Here is a 16,477-nt window from a genome sequence, read left to right as displayed (position 1 = left end):
CTGCTTCAGATTCTCTTTCATCTTCAAGGCAGGATTTCAACAGACCTAAACTCCAGGCTTCCTTTTTCATGTCAGCTGAAAAATCCTGAAGACTGAACATGTCCTGGGGGTTGCCTTTTGCAGTCTGGCTTTCATCTCTTTCACCTCGCCAGCCCAAATAAATCCTACAGATACATATAATATAATTCTGTGCCCTTCATATCCTACCAAGTTCTTCATTTATTAAGAAAAACAACAAACATCCACCCCAAAAAAACCCAAAACAAAACCCCAAACCAACAGAAAAAAAACGTTGGAAATAAAAGCATGCTATGACAACAAAATAAATTTCTAGGAGGGAAGTTGCTTTGAATGGGTTGTGTTTCCTTTTGGGGGGAAAAATAGAGAGCATAAATTCAAATTTTGTTGTCTTCTTCCTTAAAAACTTAGATCACTTTTTGTAGTAGTAAGTCCTCAGAGTTACAATTCAAGACAGTTTCCCTAATTAGACTGCAGTTTTAGTATCTGTCATTCTGAGAAAAATTGAGATATATTTTGATTCTGTGATATGCAAGGAGTATGGTTTTAAAACGCAAGCTTGCAAATTTGTGCTGTCTTTATTCAACTAAGGCAAATATACGAGTGTTCCAAACAACCACTGGAACAGTACTCCAAAAAATGAAGTCACATAAGAAGTGCTGACTAGCTGCATTTAATTGTGTAATACACTTGCAGTGTTTGATTCACATAAGACTTTCATGTTGATGTTTTGTCACCAAAACTGACATAACAAATAGGAGTTACAGAACTTCTTTATAAAAATCTAATATTTGGTATGTAGAGTAAATCATATTACAGTGCTGTAGGCCCCATTAAAAAATGTGAAACCTGTTCACAGAACCGATTGCGTGGATTGATGGTTTACCTTTTTAAAAAGGCAGAAATGTCACTCAGCTTTGCTTTTAATTTTATGTGGTAACAGGGGAGCACTAAATCATTGTTAATTCACTCAGGAATGAAAATTGATTAAACTGATGGAAATGCACGTTGTATTGATTTAGTTCTGTCCAAACTCTGCCTGCTCACGCCTAGTGGACATTGTCTCAATTTACAGTGAAGTGCACTCAGCCTTAGAGTAATGGACCGGGAAATACCAATCTCTGTTCATGCCATTTTTTCCCTCTTTTGTGTAGTGTTTTTATATATATGTTGTAGGAAAATAGTTTTATTGATTTGTTGTGGCTCAAATGCTACTAATGTGAGCATAGAAATTGCTATGAAGTAGTCAAAACTTATAGAAATGCTCAAAAATATCCAAAATACAATGAAGGATACATAGATAAGTCTGGAGAGAGTAAATACAATTGGACAAATCAGATTTCACTGTCCTCCTGGATCAGTAATTTTTTCTACATGTTCAGTTTTCCCTCTGACTCTAATCCACTGTCTGAAGAACAGCAAACTCAGATTCTAAACTGTAAGACTCTGCAGTGAACACAAATGAAAACTTCTGGCAGCTCTGCTTCCCCTTTATCGTCCTTGCCTCTCCCTATCTTGTAGATTTGCTTGTGTGTTTCTGTGCAGGAATCTCGTCTGTGATGAGACAAGCCAATATTTCTAATTTTGCAGAAACGTTTACTCTGTGTTGTAAATAGCTTGAGTCTTTGTAAAGTACTTGACTCCTAATAGATTTACGAAGTAAAATCTTTGTACAGAAGTCTTAACATTTCTTATGCATGCTATTCCCAGCTTTCTAAGATCTTATACCAGATTTGGAATCATTGGGTAATGCTATAGTAATAGCTGCATTGTGAGGCATACATTTGTCTTTTGAAGCCATTCAGAAAAATCTGGTAGAAAATATTTTTTTGGCAACTTTTGGTTAAGTAAGCAAAGTCTACTTCCTAAATGTTGAAAAATTCTTTCAAAATTAGTTCTGTTTTGTGTCTTCCTTCCTCCCCAAAGGGAATATTCAAGTTTCTGCAGGGAGTTGCTTTTCATTTAATGCAAACCAAGATCTAGATTGTCAAGACAAAGGCTCTTTTTTTATTAGTGCAGTGGAAGCCGTGTATATCCGTTTAGCACTTGGTAATCAAACCTGCTTGTGTTTGCAGATCAGAGAGCAAGCTCACCAGTACGACACCAAGGACGGAGTGATGATCTCGAGCGGGATGAGAGGAGAGAGGAGCGAAGGGTGGATCGGTCTGACGACAGGAGAGATGAAAGGGCTCGGGAGAGAGAGCGGGAAAGGGAGAGGGACCGAGAGAGAGAAAGAGAAAGAGACCGGGAAAGAGAGAGGGAGAAAGAAAGAGAGCTGGAACGAGATCGTGCTCGGGAGCGGGAGAGGGACAGAGAGCGGGACAAAGACAGGGACCGTGAGCGGGACCGAGACAGAGACCACGACAGGGAAAGGGAACGAGAGAGGGAGAGGGAGAAGGAGCGGGAGCGAGAGCGGGAGGAACGAGAAAGGGAGCGAGAACGAGAGAGAGATCGAGAGCGGGAGCGCGAAAGGGAGAGAGGTAGAGACAGAGACAAAGAAAGAGACCGCCAGAGAGACTGGGATGACAAAGAAAAAGGAAGGGAAGACCGCAGGGATAAGAGAGAAGATATTCGAGACGAAAGAGGCTCAAGAGATGTCCACGAAGAAAGAAAATCCAAGTGAGTGGATCTAAATGTTACTTCAAACAAAGAAAAAAAAAAAGGCAGTCTTTTACTGCTGAATTTGGTAAGTTAGTAGACAGGGGAGTACCTTAAGGAACAAGACAACCTGTTTATGCATAGGCTTGGTCTGGGGCTGTCTCCCCTGCATCTGTGTGGCACATGCTGGTAGCCCCCAAATTGATACTTTGCTGGTGAAGTTATTCCAGTGTTTTGTTAGTGCGGAATCATGGAACTGCTCATGAGCTAAGAGTTGAGTCTGACAATCTCATTTTCCCTTTTATGTATGCTTGCATTGTCTTGCCTTTAATAATACAGTCGCTAATGGAAACGTAGTAGAAAACTGTGGTACATTATGAAGTCTGAAATTTAAATAGCAGCCATCTAGGTCAGGGTTTGTGACTTTGTTAATTAAATTTCTTTGGAACATGCATTACCCTTTGCACTACCAAATTTCCAACACCGGAAGGCTACCAGTGAAGGCGTGAAAAATATCCCCAGTGTTGTGTTGTGCTTCCTTTAAGTGCATAGCTGTTACTCGGAATGGCAGCTTAGAAAACTACAGAACTTCATGACATCTTTAAATGTCTTCTCTATGAGATGCTTAGACTTCAGGAATTGTATTGATGATAAACTCAAAGCATCCTAAAGAAATTTGATGGTTCATATTCCTTTTGCAGGAAGCGCCATAGAAATGAAAGCAGTCCAAGTCCCCGTCAATCACCCAAACGTCGCCGTGATCATTCTCCTGATAGTGATGCCTACAACAGTGGAGATGATAAAAGTAAGTGGGAATGGGCTCTCTCTGCAGCTGGACACAGGTTATCCTCTGTCTATGGAAAATAAGTTGCAATTTTAAACAGAAAAAACATGGGGATAGTTTTGTAACTGTTCTCCATATTTTTATGAGCACTACAATTTTTCTTCATCTTTGTCATTTATCTTCATTTTGTCACTATGTGTTATGTCTACCAGGTGATAGTGATTTCCACATCTTCTGTGTAAGGTGCATGTTTACCAAATTGAAAATTGTCTTTTGCTGCTGCAGCAGTAGAAAAACCTAAGAAATCTAACTGAAGTAATGGGTTATGTGTTTTAATGGACATTTTTTTTGGCATGCAGAAGACAGCAAATGCTCACATGTTTTTCCTACACAATAAAGGCTATGAAAAAATGTTCTTCTTAGAACAGGATGTTCTTTTTCTCATTTCCTTCTCATTTTGCAGATGAAAAGCACAGACTCCTGAGCCAGGTTGTGCGGCCACAGGAATCCCGGTCGCTGAGCCCCTCTCATGTCACGGAGGAGCGGCAGAGTCGCTGGAAAGAAGAAGAGCGAAAATCGGACCGAAAGGAAAGTTCCCGACGCTATGAAGAACCAGAGTTTAAAGAGAGGGTTTCTTCAGCAGATAAGCAAAGAGAGCAGCCAGATGCTTCAGAAGGTTCCCGGTCCAGGGTTCAGGAAAATCTTGGACACCGCCCTTCTGAAGAAAGAGATGCTTCTGATAGAATGCATGATGACAGCAAGAAGAAATCTAAGATACAGAAAAAGGCCACAAAGAAGAAGAAAGATGATGACAGTGGGGTGGAAAGGTACACTAATGAACCAGCAACTGAGGAAAGCCAAGTCTTTTCCCCTAAGAAAGGTCAGAAAAGGAAAAATGTGGAGAAAAAGCGGAAGAGATCCAAGGGTGATTCTGAAGTTTCTGATGAAGAGATTGTTCCACATCATAAAAAGAAAAAAGGCCCAAGAACCCCTCCTGTAACTAAAGAAGAATTGGTTGAAGCACCACCTGAGAAAGCAGTGGCAGAAGCCCCCACAAAAAGAGAAGATACAACATTTAGTGACTGGTCAGATGAAGATGTTCCTGAACGTGGTGACATTGTTGTTCCAGAAAGAACCACTGAGGATTCTCATAGAAAAAGTCACAGGACGAGGGTAGAAAAGGTGGAAGCCCCTCATGTTACTATAGAGGATGGACCACACCGTAAGCCTGTAGACCAGAAGCGCAGCAGCAGCCTCGGCAGCAATCGGAGCCATGCCTCCAGCAGGCTCAGATCCCCCTCCAATGAGTCAGCGCATCGCAGTGGAGATGATCAGACTGCACGGAAGAGGATCCTGCACAGTAGCTCTAGGGACCGGGATAGGGACAGGGACAGGGAGAAGAAAAGCTTAGAAATCACTGAAAGGAAGTCCCGAATTGATCAGCTGAAACGAGGGGAACCCAGTCGCAGCACATCTTCAGGTAATGAGATATATTTATTTTAGTGAGACTGACCTATGTGTACAAGTCCCAAATTGTTCTTCATGGCTAATTAGTGTGACAGGAGAGGGAGTTCCTGTTTGCATTTCATTGTAAAACTAGAATGAATTAAGACTTCTGCAAGTGTTAATATATTTGAAAAGCTGATTCTCAGTAGGCAGGATTACCATTTTGTTTACACCAAAACGTTCAGTTGGATTTGGTTCGTGCTGTCTGGGAAATAAAGTAAATTGTAGGACAGAAAAACCTCATAGAGAAAATGCTTGTCCTAAAAGAACATTGAGGTAATTTTATCATCTAAATAATGTTCTTAACTTAGTGATTAGTGTTAATTTTGGTATGGAAATTCCTGAAATTATGCCAAATTAGGTAAATTTTTTATGGTTCCTGTTAGGCATACTTTTAATGCACATGGAAATCATCTTCATTGCAAATCAAAATAGTCACATTTTTTTATGTGTGTAGTTGCTGTGAAAAAAAACGATAGGTAAAGTATTTTAAAACTGAAACAGCATCAATACAAAAATGTCTTCTTCCAAAAGCATTTTGGCTCTCTGTTCTTCTCCTGGTTACATTCCTAAAATTATTTTTCTGAATTCATCATTTGTTAACTAAGGCATTCCTAGCTTTTAGAAAACATGTTATAAAAATTTTGAATTTTGAGTTGATTCTTTTTTTTTTCCCCCCATGCCTAAATTCCTGAGTTAAGATTGTATACCTTCAGTTGATTTCTCTCATAGTAGAAAGTAGCCGCTAAAATTCTTTTTTGGAAGTGGCAAAAGTTACCTCGTGTTTTTATGTAAGGTTAAATCTTCTAAGGCAATGTGAAAGCATTATTAATTTGAAGATGCTTCTTCTGAGAAGTATATTTTCTTTCCTGAATCTTTAAAATGCTTTGGTCTAGTAAAATGGTATTACATTTATGTGTCATATTCATGCTTATATATATAATCTTTTATCCAGATCGTCAAGATTCAAGAAGCCACAGCTCAAGAAGAAGTTCCCCTGAGTCAGATCGTCAGGTTCATTCCAGATCCGGGTCCTTTGATAGCAGGGAAAGGCTTCAGGAGCGAGATCGACATGACCACGATCGAGAACGAGAGAGAGACAGGAGAGAGGGGAGACAGAGGGACTGGGACCGAGATGTGGACAAGGACTGGCCAAGGAGCCGGGAGCGAGAAAGGCTCAGGGAGCGAGAGAGGGATAGGGAGAAAAGACGGGAGCTGGAGAGAGAGAGGGACCGACAGCTGCCTGATCCTGCTGAAAGAGAGAGAGAGAGAACTCTTGACATCTCCTCTCAAAAGGAATCAACAAAGCACAGTGAAACAAAACTGGACAGAGATCACGAAAAGGAGTTTGATGGTGCTTGCCGGGACTCAGCAGCTTCAGAGAAGGAGAAAACAGACAAAGATTTAGGACCTTCACAAGGCTTTGAAGATGGAAATGAGGCTGAAAAGGTAGAGAGTCTAGAAGGTGAGCCATTCTGGGAAAGAACCTGGTCTAACAAGTGTTTTATTCTTTCTCTTACAGCGTAGTGCTAAATAGAATAGTTTTCTACTGAAAAGCTTATTGGCTTCAGCTTCTCTGCTGTGGAAGGAGACAATGAGAGAAATCTGATGAGCATCTTTCTTATTGTTAGTTATGTTAGTGCTGTTTCTTAATTTCTAGAGAAGTCTTGAGGCAAAGAAGCATAAATTATCCAAGATAATTTCACAAAAATGCAATGTTTCTGAATAAGCAGTTTACTAAAAGATAACACCAAAACTTAATTGCCTTGTTATATCATTTTAAGATCTATTTCTTATTTTGGGAGTGACGGGTAATGAGTGAAAAAGAAAGAATGTGGACTTGGAACTGTTTCTTAGGGTTTTTTTCTGCCCGAGCCCAATTATCATAGAGCTGTTTGTCTGATTAGTAGGTGAAACATATGTATGGCTTGGCACAGTAGTCCCAGAATAACTCTCCTGAGGTAATCTTACAGATCTTTCCAGATCTAACCTTATCTGAGGTGATCTCAGTAATATCAGCTGAAAATGCAGCTTCGTTTTGCTGGCCGTAATGATACTGGGGTAAGTGTGCTTAGAACGGGGCAAACACTGACAAATTCCTAAGAGTTTGTCACATGGATTAGATGCTTGAGCGTTGCAAGAATAGGGAGTTGTGAAGTGCTTTTACATGAACAGCATAAAAGAAAGAGTCTAAATCCAGAGTAACTGACGTGTGTTATGGTTATGCTCATTGTGTTTGCCATTCTTAGTAAGAATTACCTGTAGTGTTCATTGTTAATTTGGGCAGTTAAATCAAATGCTGGTCTCAAGAGCATGGTGAGGAATATTTAGTACTTAGGTCTTTTACCTGATTACTAACAAAGTGGTCTTTAGAGGTGAGAGATTCTGTTGGGAAAGTTTCATTTAAGGAGATTATCTGTGGAGTGGAAGCACTTGACAAAGATAGTATTTGAAATGAGCCTGGAAAAGCCTGATTTTGCTACAACAGACAGAATTAACTATTTTTAAACTAGAGGAAAAGCATGGTGTGATAAATCTGAGGGTACCATGTAACTTGAGAAAAGAGGTAATGAAAGGCCATTCTAGGGTGCATGACCTGTATCCAAGAGGGCATCTGTAACCATATAGGCTGTGCATGTTAAATGTGTTCTTAGGTCTAGCCTTTCAGTTTTGTTGTGTATTCTTTTGTCTGTTTTTCAAAGGTTGTGTTCTAAATTCTCTGCAGGTTATCATCTGTAGGGCGTTATGGTATATTTAGGATTTCTTATTTTTTTTAGGAAAATCTATTTTGTAAAATATTAATGGCATTCCATTTTATTAAAACATATTCTATATAGCATGGTTATGATTTTCTAAGGTTTAGTATATTTCATTATCTTCATTACTTTGTAACTCTTCTTTACATTGCTCCATTCAGCTGATGAGTGTGTTGAGTTTTTAATGCAGAATTAATATAAAAGTACACTTCCACATAAGAGTGGTAAAAGATAGTGTAGAAATTATCAAATTTTTACTTGAAATTCAAAATACAAAATAATTTTTAAAAATTACACATTGAGAACTATGAATTGTATTATTTTAAGTTTCTTAATACCGTAAATTTTTAATGGGTCCAGGCACATAGTACTGGTGAACTAGTGTATCTGGTATATCAGTGTGAATGCAGCAGATGGATCTTACAGGCAGTGAATATTTAAAGTTATAAGACACAAAATGAAATCTAGTGTGGATCACCTTATTCTCCGCTCTAAAAAGGAAAAACTTGTTAGAAAACATGTTAGATGGGCTGATGTTAGGAAGGTATGTGGTATTTACTTGGGCAAATTACTGTTGTATATTGTCCTAACAAAATATGTCGGGATATTACTAAACTATCTTAATGTTTTGAACCTAATGTGTTTGCTTTAGGAATGGGCTTAAATAATATTTAAGATGCTGTATGCTTCCTCCAAAGCATTGCCAAAAGGTCTGAGTAGTTTGTTTATGCTCTACTGGTTTGTCTGTTACTTGCTTTTTCCTTGCTGATTTTTAGGTTAGTTGAGGTTACTACTTTTTCTTCCCTCACAAAAGCAAGCCGAAAAAAACCCCAAAGAACAGGTGGGGAACTTAAAATAGGAGCAGTTTCACTCTGGCTGAGGGAGCTGGAAGGTATCAGAATAGTCATTCGCAGAGGAGGATCTCTGTCAATTCTGTCCAGTTTGTGTGGCACAACTCATTGTTAGTACCCATGGTGGAGAACTGTAATATAGCCTGAGTTTGGAGCAATGGAATTTTTAAGTGCTTGAGTCAGATCTTTCAGTCTTGGAGGTGAGAGGATGTCCCTTTTGTGAACTGCAGAATTCAGTGTTTGAGTCTCTTGTGTTCACAGGTCCTAAGGAATATGTTTCCACATACAGCACATGTATTTGTGTGTGCAGATAGTATGTGGATGGAAAGGAGGGTAACAACTAAAAGAAGTTTGGCATGGCTTTCTAAAAGCTCTTCTTGTGACTGCTACAAAGAGTCTAAAATTCTGTACATACTGTTTCGTTCAGGATACCCGTTACCTTTTGTATTTTGGAGTTTTGTTACTTATTTTAGGACCTTTGAACTGAATCCTGATTTCAGATTAATGTGCTAAAGCATCTGAAAGACTTAGTGGCACTGACTTAGATTTTTATAAAATATTATTATAAACTACATGTCAGATATCAGATAATCAACATGTATGTTGTGAAAATGGCCTTCTCTTAGCAGTTTGACTTGTACTGCACCAAAAAATTGACCAGTGTATGTAAAATTCAAGCTGCTGCATTGTGTATGGGAGGTATAACTCCATTCTTTCTCTGGGTTAATACCAGTTTTTATGTTGAATATACTTGTTCCTAAAAGCTAACAGTTTAGTTTGTTTGCCTTTTTGTCTTCAGGCAGTGTACAGCATGTTTAAAAAACAAATATGATGGCTTTAAAGCTACAGTATGTGTCTGTCTCTGTAGGAGGAGAGGATGAAGCAAAGACTAATGATGTGCAGTCACTCGGGTCTGGTGCTGGAGAATATGAGCCTATCAGTGATGATGAACTGGATGAAATTCTGGCAGGTGATGCTGAAAAGCGTGAGGATCAACAGGAGGATGAGAAGATGCCTGGTAAAAGTATATCAACCCCCTTTTGTGATTATTTGAATATAAAGATTAGATCAGTGTGCATATAATGCTGTTGTGATGTTGACAGTATTTCTGAATTAGGAGTGCAGTCTGTGAGCAGATTCTGTCTGTGCTTGAATGCTTTCCAAGTGCATTGGGAAGAATGGAATTGCCTAATTGTCCTAAGTTCAGTTGGGTAATCTGGGCTGTGTGAACTAGCTTTCTGAGCATTTAATTTGAATCCATCTTAGCATGTTCAGTTGTACTGTGACTTTTCTGAATGCACAAGTAATATCTCCAAACCTGCTGGCTAAGCAGGATCTGAGCAACCTTTCACAGAGGGATTGCAATAAAAATAAAGCAGAGTATTAGGCGTGGGTTGGTTTTTTTTAATCCATATAGCTTTTTATTTCTGTTTCTTTTTGTATTTCTGCCATTTTCCACCCATCCAAGTGAGTTTTGACATTCTTTCATGTAAGGTCCAAGAGGTCTGCAGATCAATGTTCATCTAATATATATTGCTTTCAGGAGACAGCCATGTGCACAGCATGTGAAATTAATCAGCTGTAGTAAGGGGTGGTGATGTGATAACTCATTCTCTGTCAATGTTTTTGCAGATCCAGTGGATGTTATAGATGTAGACTGGTCCAGTCTTATGCCAAAGCAGCCAAAAGAGCCACGTGAGCCTGGAGCTGCGCTCTTAAAATTCACACCAGGTGCTGTTATGTTGAGAGTTGGCATTTCCAAGCGATTGGCAGGACCTGAGCTCTTCACCAAAATAAAAGAGACGTGCCAGAGAGTGTTAGAAAAACCTAAAGGTAATTTCTGTGGGGATTAAACTGTCCTTTTTGTGTAGTGAAAAAGTCCTTATGAAATGTGCATTAGTTCATTATTTTAGGTTTCAAAGACCACAGAAAGTGTATAATGGATATTTTGTGAAAATTACATAAATGTGATACAGTAGCGTGTTAGTCAGATTAGTGTTTTGATTCCAGCAATGGTGAGGGGGTCTAGACTAATAAGCGAAGCAAAATTGATTTTATCTTAGTGGAATATTCTTTTTGTGAGACCATTCATGCTTTCCTAGCCTAAAGTGTATTAGCAGTTTCTAAGAGAGCTAAATATCTTTTCCAGTGAACTGTATTATTACGTAGTAGTAGTATTTCAAGAAAGAAACAAGATTTCTTATTTTCATTCTAAGGATCCTTTCTAGAATTAATAGATAGAGGTTTTGGATCAGAATGAAGGCACTAAGTTAAATATGTATATTATACCTGTACTAAGAGTGGGAAATACAATAATTTACAGGTTTGGAATTTGAACAAAGTGTATGTCATAAGACACGCATGACAAATGGGATAGGCATCAATTGTACTAGTGCTGTTTACTACAGTTCTGAGTGTTAGGGGGTTTTCCATGAGAAGAAATACTAATTTTTCTCTTTCACATCTCAGGAACCAGTTGAGCTGCTTACAACAACTTGCATGGTAAAATGGTTCTTTTGGGACTATGAAACATTTGCTTTCTATAAGACCTCTATGCAAATTATTGCAGGATCTAAATGTTAGAAAATTGTGGCTTATAAATAATGGTATCTCTGGAGCTCATGGTTTTTTTAACTCGGTAAATTCTAGTTCTTAATTTGAAACAATACCTTTCACTTTACATTATTCTTTATTATTCATTATTCTTTATGCAGTTGTCTTGTTCTGAGAACCTCACAGTCTCAGATAAGTGGGGGGAAAAAAAAGTCCAAAACTTTTATCTGTGCTAGTCTCCACCAATGTCACTGTTTGCCTGAGCCATTTAAATTATTTAACTGTATGAATTGTGAGCTATTACACCTGCTCCTACTTTTTTTGGTTTTTTGGGGTTTTTTTGGTTTGGTTTTTTTTGAGTTAAATAAAATACTGAGTCTTCCTGAGCATATAAACTGATATAGTCAAGGTATGAACTGTGTCTCTCTCCCTGTGAGCTTTAATTTCTCTGTATACTTCAACAATTCTTACCAGAGATTCCTTGCAACAGCAATTGCACTGCAGGATCACTCCGCCCGGCTGTTTAAAATGATTCCTGAACTAATCTCAGCAATCTTTGCATGCTTCCCTAGAAATAAAGTCCTTAGTGATGATAGGAGGCTCTCCAGCACTGCCTTTGGGCTGTCTTAAGTATACTTGGGTTCAGCAGAAGCTTGCTCTGGAGAGGATGGCGGATTTGAAGTGCCTCTCTTGATTTCCCTTTGGTCTGTGTGCAGTCTCTCACACATCAGAGTTCCTACACTGCCAGTAGGCTTTCAAGTGTATATACTTCCTCTGCAATCTGCCAGGTGAATGTTCTCTGTATAGAGATTACACAGCCACAGCGCATATAGTCTAAAGAAAGGCACAAATACAGTGCCCTGAAAACTGAATGGGTCTGAGCTAGGTGTGCTCAGTGTGTGTAACAGTGAAAATGTAGCATTTTCTCTCTGGACTTCATGGCTGTATAATTTGTCTCCCTGGCTTATTCCTGAGGTTGGTGTTCCCATCTTCATGCTCGTTGAGGAACAAATCAAAGTATTTCTGGTAATACTATTAAATACAAAAAGTAGGGAAATGATACCTTGTTTCAGGGTGTGCTTTTTAAATTATTTTTTCTTTGGAACCAAAAATCTGTAGTATGTTATGTGATGGTATTGAGATTTTTAGCTGACTTGCCCTCTATTATATGCAATTGTTCCTCTAAGGATGTGGACATGCTTACTTGCCAGATATGCTCAGCAAGCATCTGGCATCTGAGAAGACTCTGCAAGCTGTCCATGTTACCTTTGAAGTGGCCTTTTTGTGTCTTGTCACTTTTCCATTTTCTGATTGTCCATTGAGGTTGTCTTTGACTTCAGTGCAGTTCTCTTTAACCTGCCCTTCACTTCATGTAACTTTCTTGTTTCTTTTCACCTTGTTTAAAAACTACTGAGTTTCATTTACGTTCTGAGTGGTTTAAAAAATGCATCTTTGCCCTCTTCTGTGTTCATACTGCTAAACTGCTGAAGCAGTCTTTGCTTTTGCTTTTTTTTTTTAGCTTTGCTGTATATTCCCCAGGGTTCTTCACATCTTGAGTGAGGTGTTAAATTCTCTGCTGAACACCCAGCTTTACTATATAGAGGCAGCTGGATTGGACTCAGCCATGTACCTTTCCAGCTTTTTGTCTATTACATGACAGTCTTCCTATTTATTGTAAAAGGGCTATAAATCAATGAGCTCTAGTCTAGCCCTGTGTGTTCTTTTTGTCTTTGCATTTCATAGAAACAGACTTGTTGCAGGGCAAGATTCACCTCAGGATCCATCTCTTCTAAAAGTGTTCTTTCTGCACACTGTTTCTTCTGGTAAATGTGTTGAAGGACTGGTCCTGTCACCTTGAGTTCTGTTAAATGCTTTAGGTGAGCCAGTAGGAAGGGGTAGTCCATTGGCAGCCACTGACTTGTTCTCCAGGCTCATGCACCATAAATGAAAAAACTATTCTAGATAGTTGTGTTTCACTTCTGCACAGCCATACAAAAACAGTGTTGACACTAGCACAGTTACCTGATGTCTTGCAAAGAAGTGAAACTTGGGCTGCTTTATGATTAATGCAAGTGGTAAGCAAACACCTTTTGTCCGTCACATGTCTGACCATAAATCATACCCCATCTTCTGTCCAAAGCTGTCACTTGATTTTTAGGCTTCCCAGTGATTGCTGTCCCAATATTGCTTTCCTGTGCTGAAACTAAATACAAGGGTATCCATCCTTCCCTTTCAATGGTATAGGATTTATTAATGTTATTTTATAAACTCAAATACTCTTTTTTTTACCAAACCTCGATATTGTTTAGAAGGCAGAAATACAAATAGTAAAACGTTAAGAAAATTCATATGGCGGTATGGTGCTGTTCAGAAATACCATGTGTATATTAATCTCTGCAAATCTCAATTCTTTCTAGATGCAGAAAACCTTTTTGAGCACGAACTGGGAGCACTGAACATGGCTGCACTTCGGCGGAAAGAAGAGAGAGCAGGTCTTCTCAGCAATCTGGGTCCTTGCTGCAAAGCACTCTGCTTCCGCAGGGATTCTGCAATTCGGAAGCAGCTCATGAAGAATGAAAAGGCAAGTGGTCTGCTGACAGTGCTGGGTCAAAGTGTGGGAGCACAGATGACCCTAAGCAGAGCTTTTCTCTGAGAGATAATTTTTGTGTTTGTTGTTCTGAAGCAGATCTGGTCCTTTAAATAAACTGACTTTTATTTAGAGAGGTTGTAGGATATTTATTTTTTATGTAAAATGAGAGCTTAATTTAAATTTGAGACTAGAACTAGTTCCTGTTTCTTATCATTTTGGTGTTTATATTCTGGAGATACGTTTTCTATATTTAGAGAATACATAATAAAAATAGTTAGGTAAAATATTATTTCAAAGGTGACTGTTGAATGACTTTCTTGCTTAAGATTCCATGTGCTTTTATAAGAATTGTAAGAATCCAAGTTAAAATTAAAACTTCTGCAGTGGGTTTTATGATTTTGTATGCTAGTAGAAAAATCATTAATTCTCCAGGTCTTTTCTAGTGGTACGATTAGTATGATTAAATGTGTAATTATTGTGAGTACTTGAGGTTAATTTCCCAGTTTGCATATTAAAAGACATTGTTTTCAGTTCTTCCTTTTTTAAAATTCCACTTCCAATTTCAACAGGGTGCAACAAAACAAACTTACACAAATTCTGCAGCAATGGACAGCGACTTGTTACGGTTGAGTCTACGGTTATTCAAACGAAAGACTGTGTGCCAGGTTCCCGGGCAGGAAAAGACAGAGGACAGCAAAATTGCACAGCCAGCTCTCCAGCAGGAAGTGTGTGTGACTTGAGGAAATGGCTGCAGTGGCACTTTCTTGATTTTGAGTTGATTTCTTGCTACCAGTGTTGGTGTTGCTGTTTAGAACTGGTGGTTGTAAAGCAGCTCTAGAAGATGAGAGAAAATATTCCATTTGTACACAGTTAAGTGTATTGGTTTTAGATGTGAATAGGAGTGAAAAATTGAGACTTCTGTGTGGAGGTCTCTGCAATTTTTGTAATATTGAACCTTACACTGTAACATAAAGCTGTTTTATGGTGCATCAAGTGTAATAATGGGAAGATGTCTCGGTTTAGCAGTTTATAACATCAAATGATATTAAACTGAGGAAAACTGTCGGTGTATCTTTTTCCTTATTATGAATGAGTATTTCCACCACCACCTTGGTCCCTCAGTACACTTCTGAAATTTGTTAAATAGCTGTGAGTCTGTTTGCCTTCTTTTTTCCAAATCCTCTTTCTTATAGTAGCCTCTGGTGTGGATTTGGATCAAACTCTAGCTCTTTTCCATCTTTAACGTAGGTTTTTAATGTAAAGGAAATTTCCTTGAATTCCTTCTGGACACAAAAACCTAGTCCAGTTGCCCTTTTTTGTTGATTAAAGAGAAAGTTAAAAAAAAAAAAAAGAAAGAAAAAAAAAAAGCTTGCAGAAATTATTTATGACCAGTTTTAGGTGTCTATACTTATGAGACTAACTGCATTTTGGAAATGCTGCCTGCTTTTAAAAGCACTGACTGGTGCATATTGAAAAACATCTGAAGAAGAGCGCGGTCATTGGTCACAGCCAGCAGGGCTTTGTGTGGAAATTGCTTTCCAAACCTGATTTCCTTTTACAATAAGGTAACCCTACTTGGTTGATCAAGGAAAGCCAGTTGATGTAATCTTCTTGGATTTCAGTAAAGTGGTACTGTCTCTCAAATATCCTTGTGGACAAAAGGGATATCCAGGACACAGCTGCATAAGCACATGATGCACTAGGTGAGCAGCTGGCTCATGGGTCAGGTACACAGGGTTATAGTGAATGGGGTGACATCAGAGTGGTGACCTGTCACTAGTGGGGTTCCACAGGGCTCCATCCTCAGCCCTGTGCTCTTCGTCATCTTCATTAAGGGCTAAGTAAGCTTCCCAGTGATACTAGGTTGGGAGGAACTCTTGATTCCCTGGAAGGCAGAGGGGCCCTGAAGAGAGACCTCGGTAAATTAGAGATGGGCAATCACCACCCATATGAAGTTCAACAAGGGCAAGTGCCAGATTCTGCACCTGGGATGGAACAGCCCTGGAAGTATGGACAGACTGGGGATGAAAGGCTGGACAGGAGCCCCATGGAAAGGATCCTGGGGGCCCTGGTTGATGGCAGGTCAGGAGTGCCCTGGCTGCCAACCCTGTCATGGGGTGCATCAGGCACAGCATGGCCAGCTGGGCAAGGGAGGGATTGTCCTGGTCTGCTCTGAGCTGGGGTGGCCTCACCTCGAGTGATTGGGACAGTTTTGGAAACAGTGAGGATAGTGAAGGGCCCTGAGGGGATACCATAGGAGGAGCAGCTGAGGTCACTCGGTCCATTCAGCCTGGAGGAGAGCAGAGACCTCGTTGTGGTCTTCAGCATCCTCACAAGGGGAAGAGGAGGGGCAGGCACTGATCTGTCTGGTGACCAGTGACAGGACCAGAGGAAACAGCATGAAGCTGAGATGGGAGGTTTAGGTTGGATGTCAGGAAAATATTCTTCAGCCAGAGTGTGGTTGGGCCCTGGAACAGGCTCTCCAGGGAAATGGTCACAGCACTGACCTTGACAGAGTTCAAGAAGCATTTGGACAAGGCTTTCAGGCATATGGTGTGATTCCTCAGATGTTCTCTGCAGCACCAGGAGTCTGACTTGGATGATTCCTGTAGGTTCCTTCCAACTCAGGACGTTCTATGATGAATTTTACGTTCTGTTAATTATCAGGGCCGATCAATCCCATGCAGCAGCCCGAGGGTGTTTCACAGTTGCTGAGTTTCAGGAGGTTTTGTATGTTAGCTGTAGAGGCAGTGACCAATTATGTTTTTGCTGGTTATTAAGATTTCAGAGGCATGCTAGGGACTTGTCAAGCCTGGGCTCA

At 39.6% G+C, this 16,477-nt stretch overlaps 1 protein-coding gene across 3 annotated transcripts in view; it reads left to right on the top strand.

The window, feature by feature from the left end:
- ZC3H13 (zinc finger CCCH-type containing 13) overlaps positions 1 to 14,719 on the top strand; it is a 45,504-nt gene extending 30,785 nt beyond the window's left edge. For 2 of the 3 annotated variants that reach the window (XM_030962654.1, XM_030962567.1), the window contains exons 13-20: positions 2,094 to 2,637; positions 3,318 to 3,421; positions 3,864 to 4,880; positions 5,862 to 6,371; positions 9,382 to 9,537; positions 10,146 to 10,346; positions 13,484 to 13,647; positions 14,226 to 14,719. In XM_030962654.1, the coding sequence (XP_030818514.1) occupies positions 2,094 to 2,637; positions 3,318 to 3,421; positions 3,864 to 4,880; positions 5,862 to 6,371; positions 9,382 to 9,537; positions 10,146 to 10,346; positions 13,484 to 13,647; positions 14,226 to 14,396 (2,867 nt within the window). In that variant the 3' untranslated portion in view covers positions 14,397 to 14,719. The remainder of the gene's footprint in view (positions 1 to 2,093; positions 2,638 to 3,317; positions 3,422 to 3,863; positions 4,881 to 5,861; positions 6,372 to 9,381; positions 9,538 to 10,145; positions 10,347 to 13,483; positions 13,648 to 14,225) is intronic. The other variant, XM_030962735.1, reaches the window with a different exon arrangement.
- The last annotated feature ends 1,758 nt before the right edge of the window (positions 14,720 to 16,477 follow it).

The sequence above is a fragment of the Camarhynchus parvulus genome, chromosome 1, assembly GCF_901933205.1.
Source record: "Camarhynchus parvulus chromosome 1, STF_HiC, whole genome shotgun sequence".
Taxonomy (NCBI): domain Eukaryota; kingdom Metazoa; phylum Chordata; class Aves; order Passeriformes; family Thraupidae; genus Camarhynchus; species Camarhynchus parvulus.
This window is presented reverse-complemented; position numbering and strand designations above follow the sequence as displayed.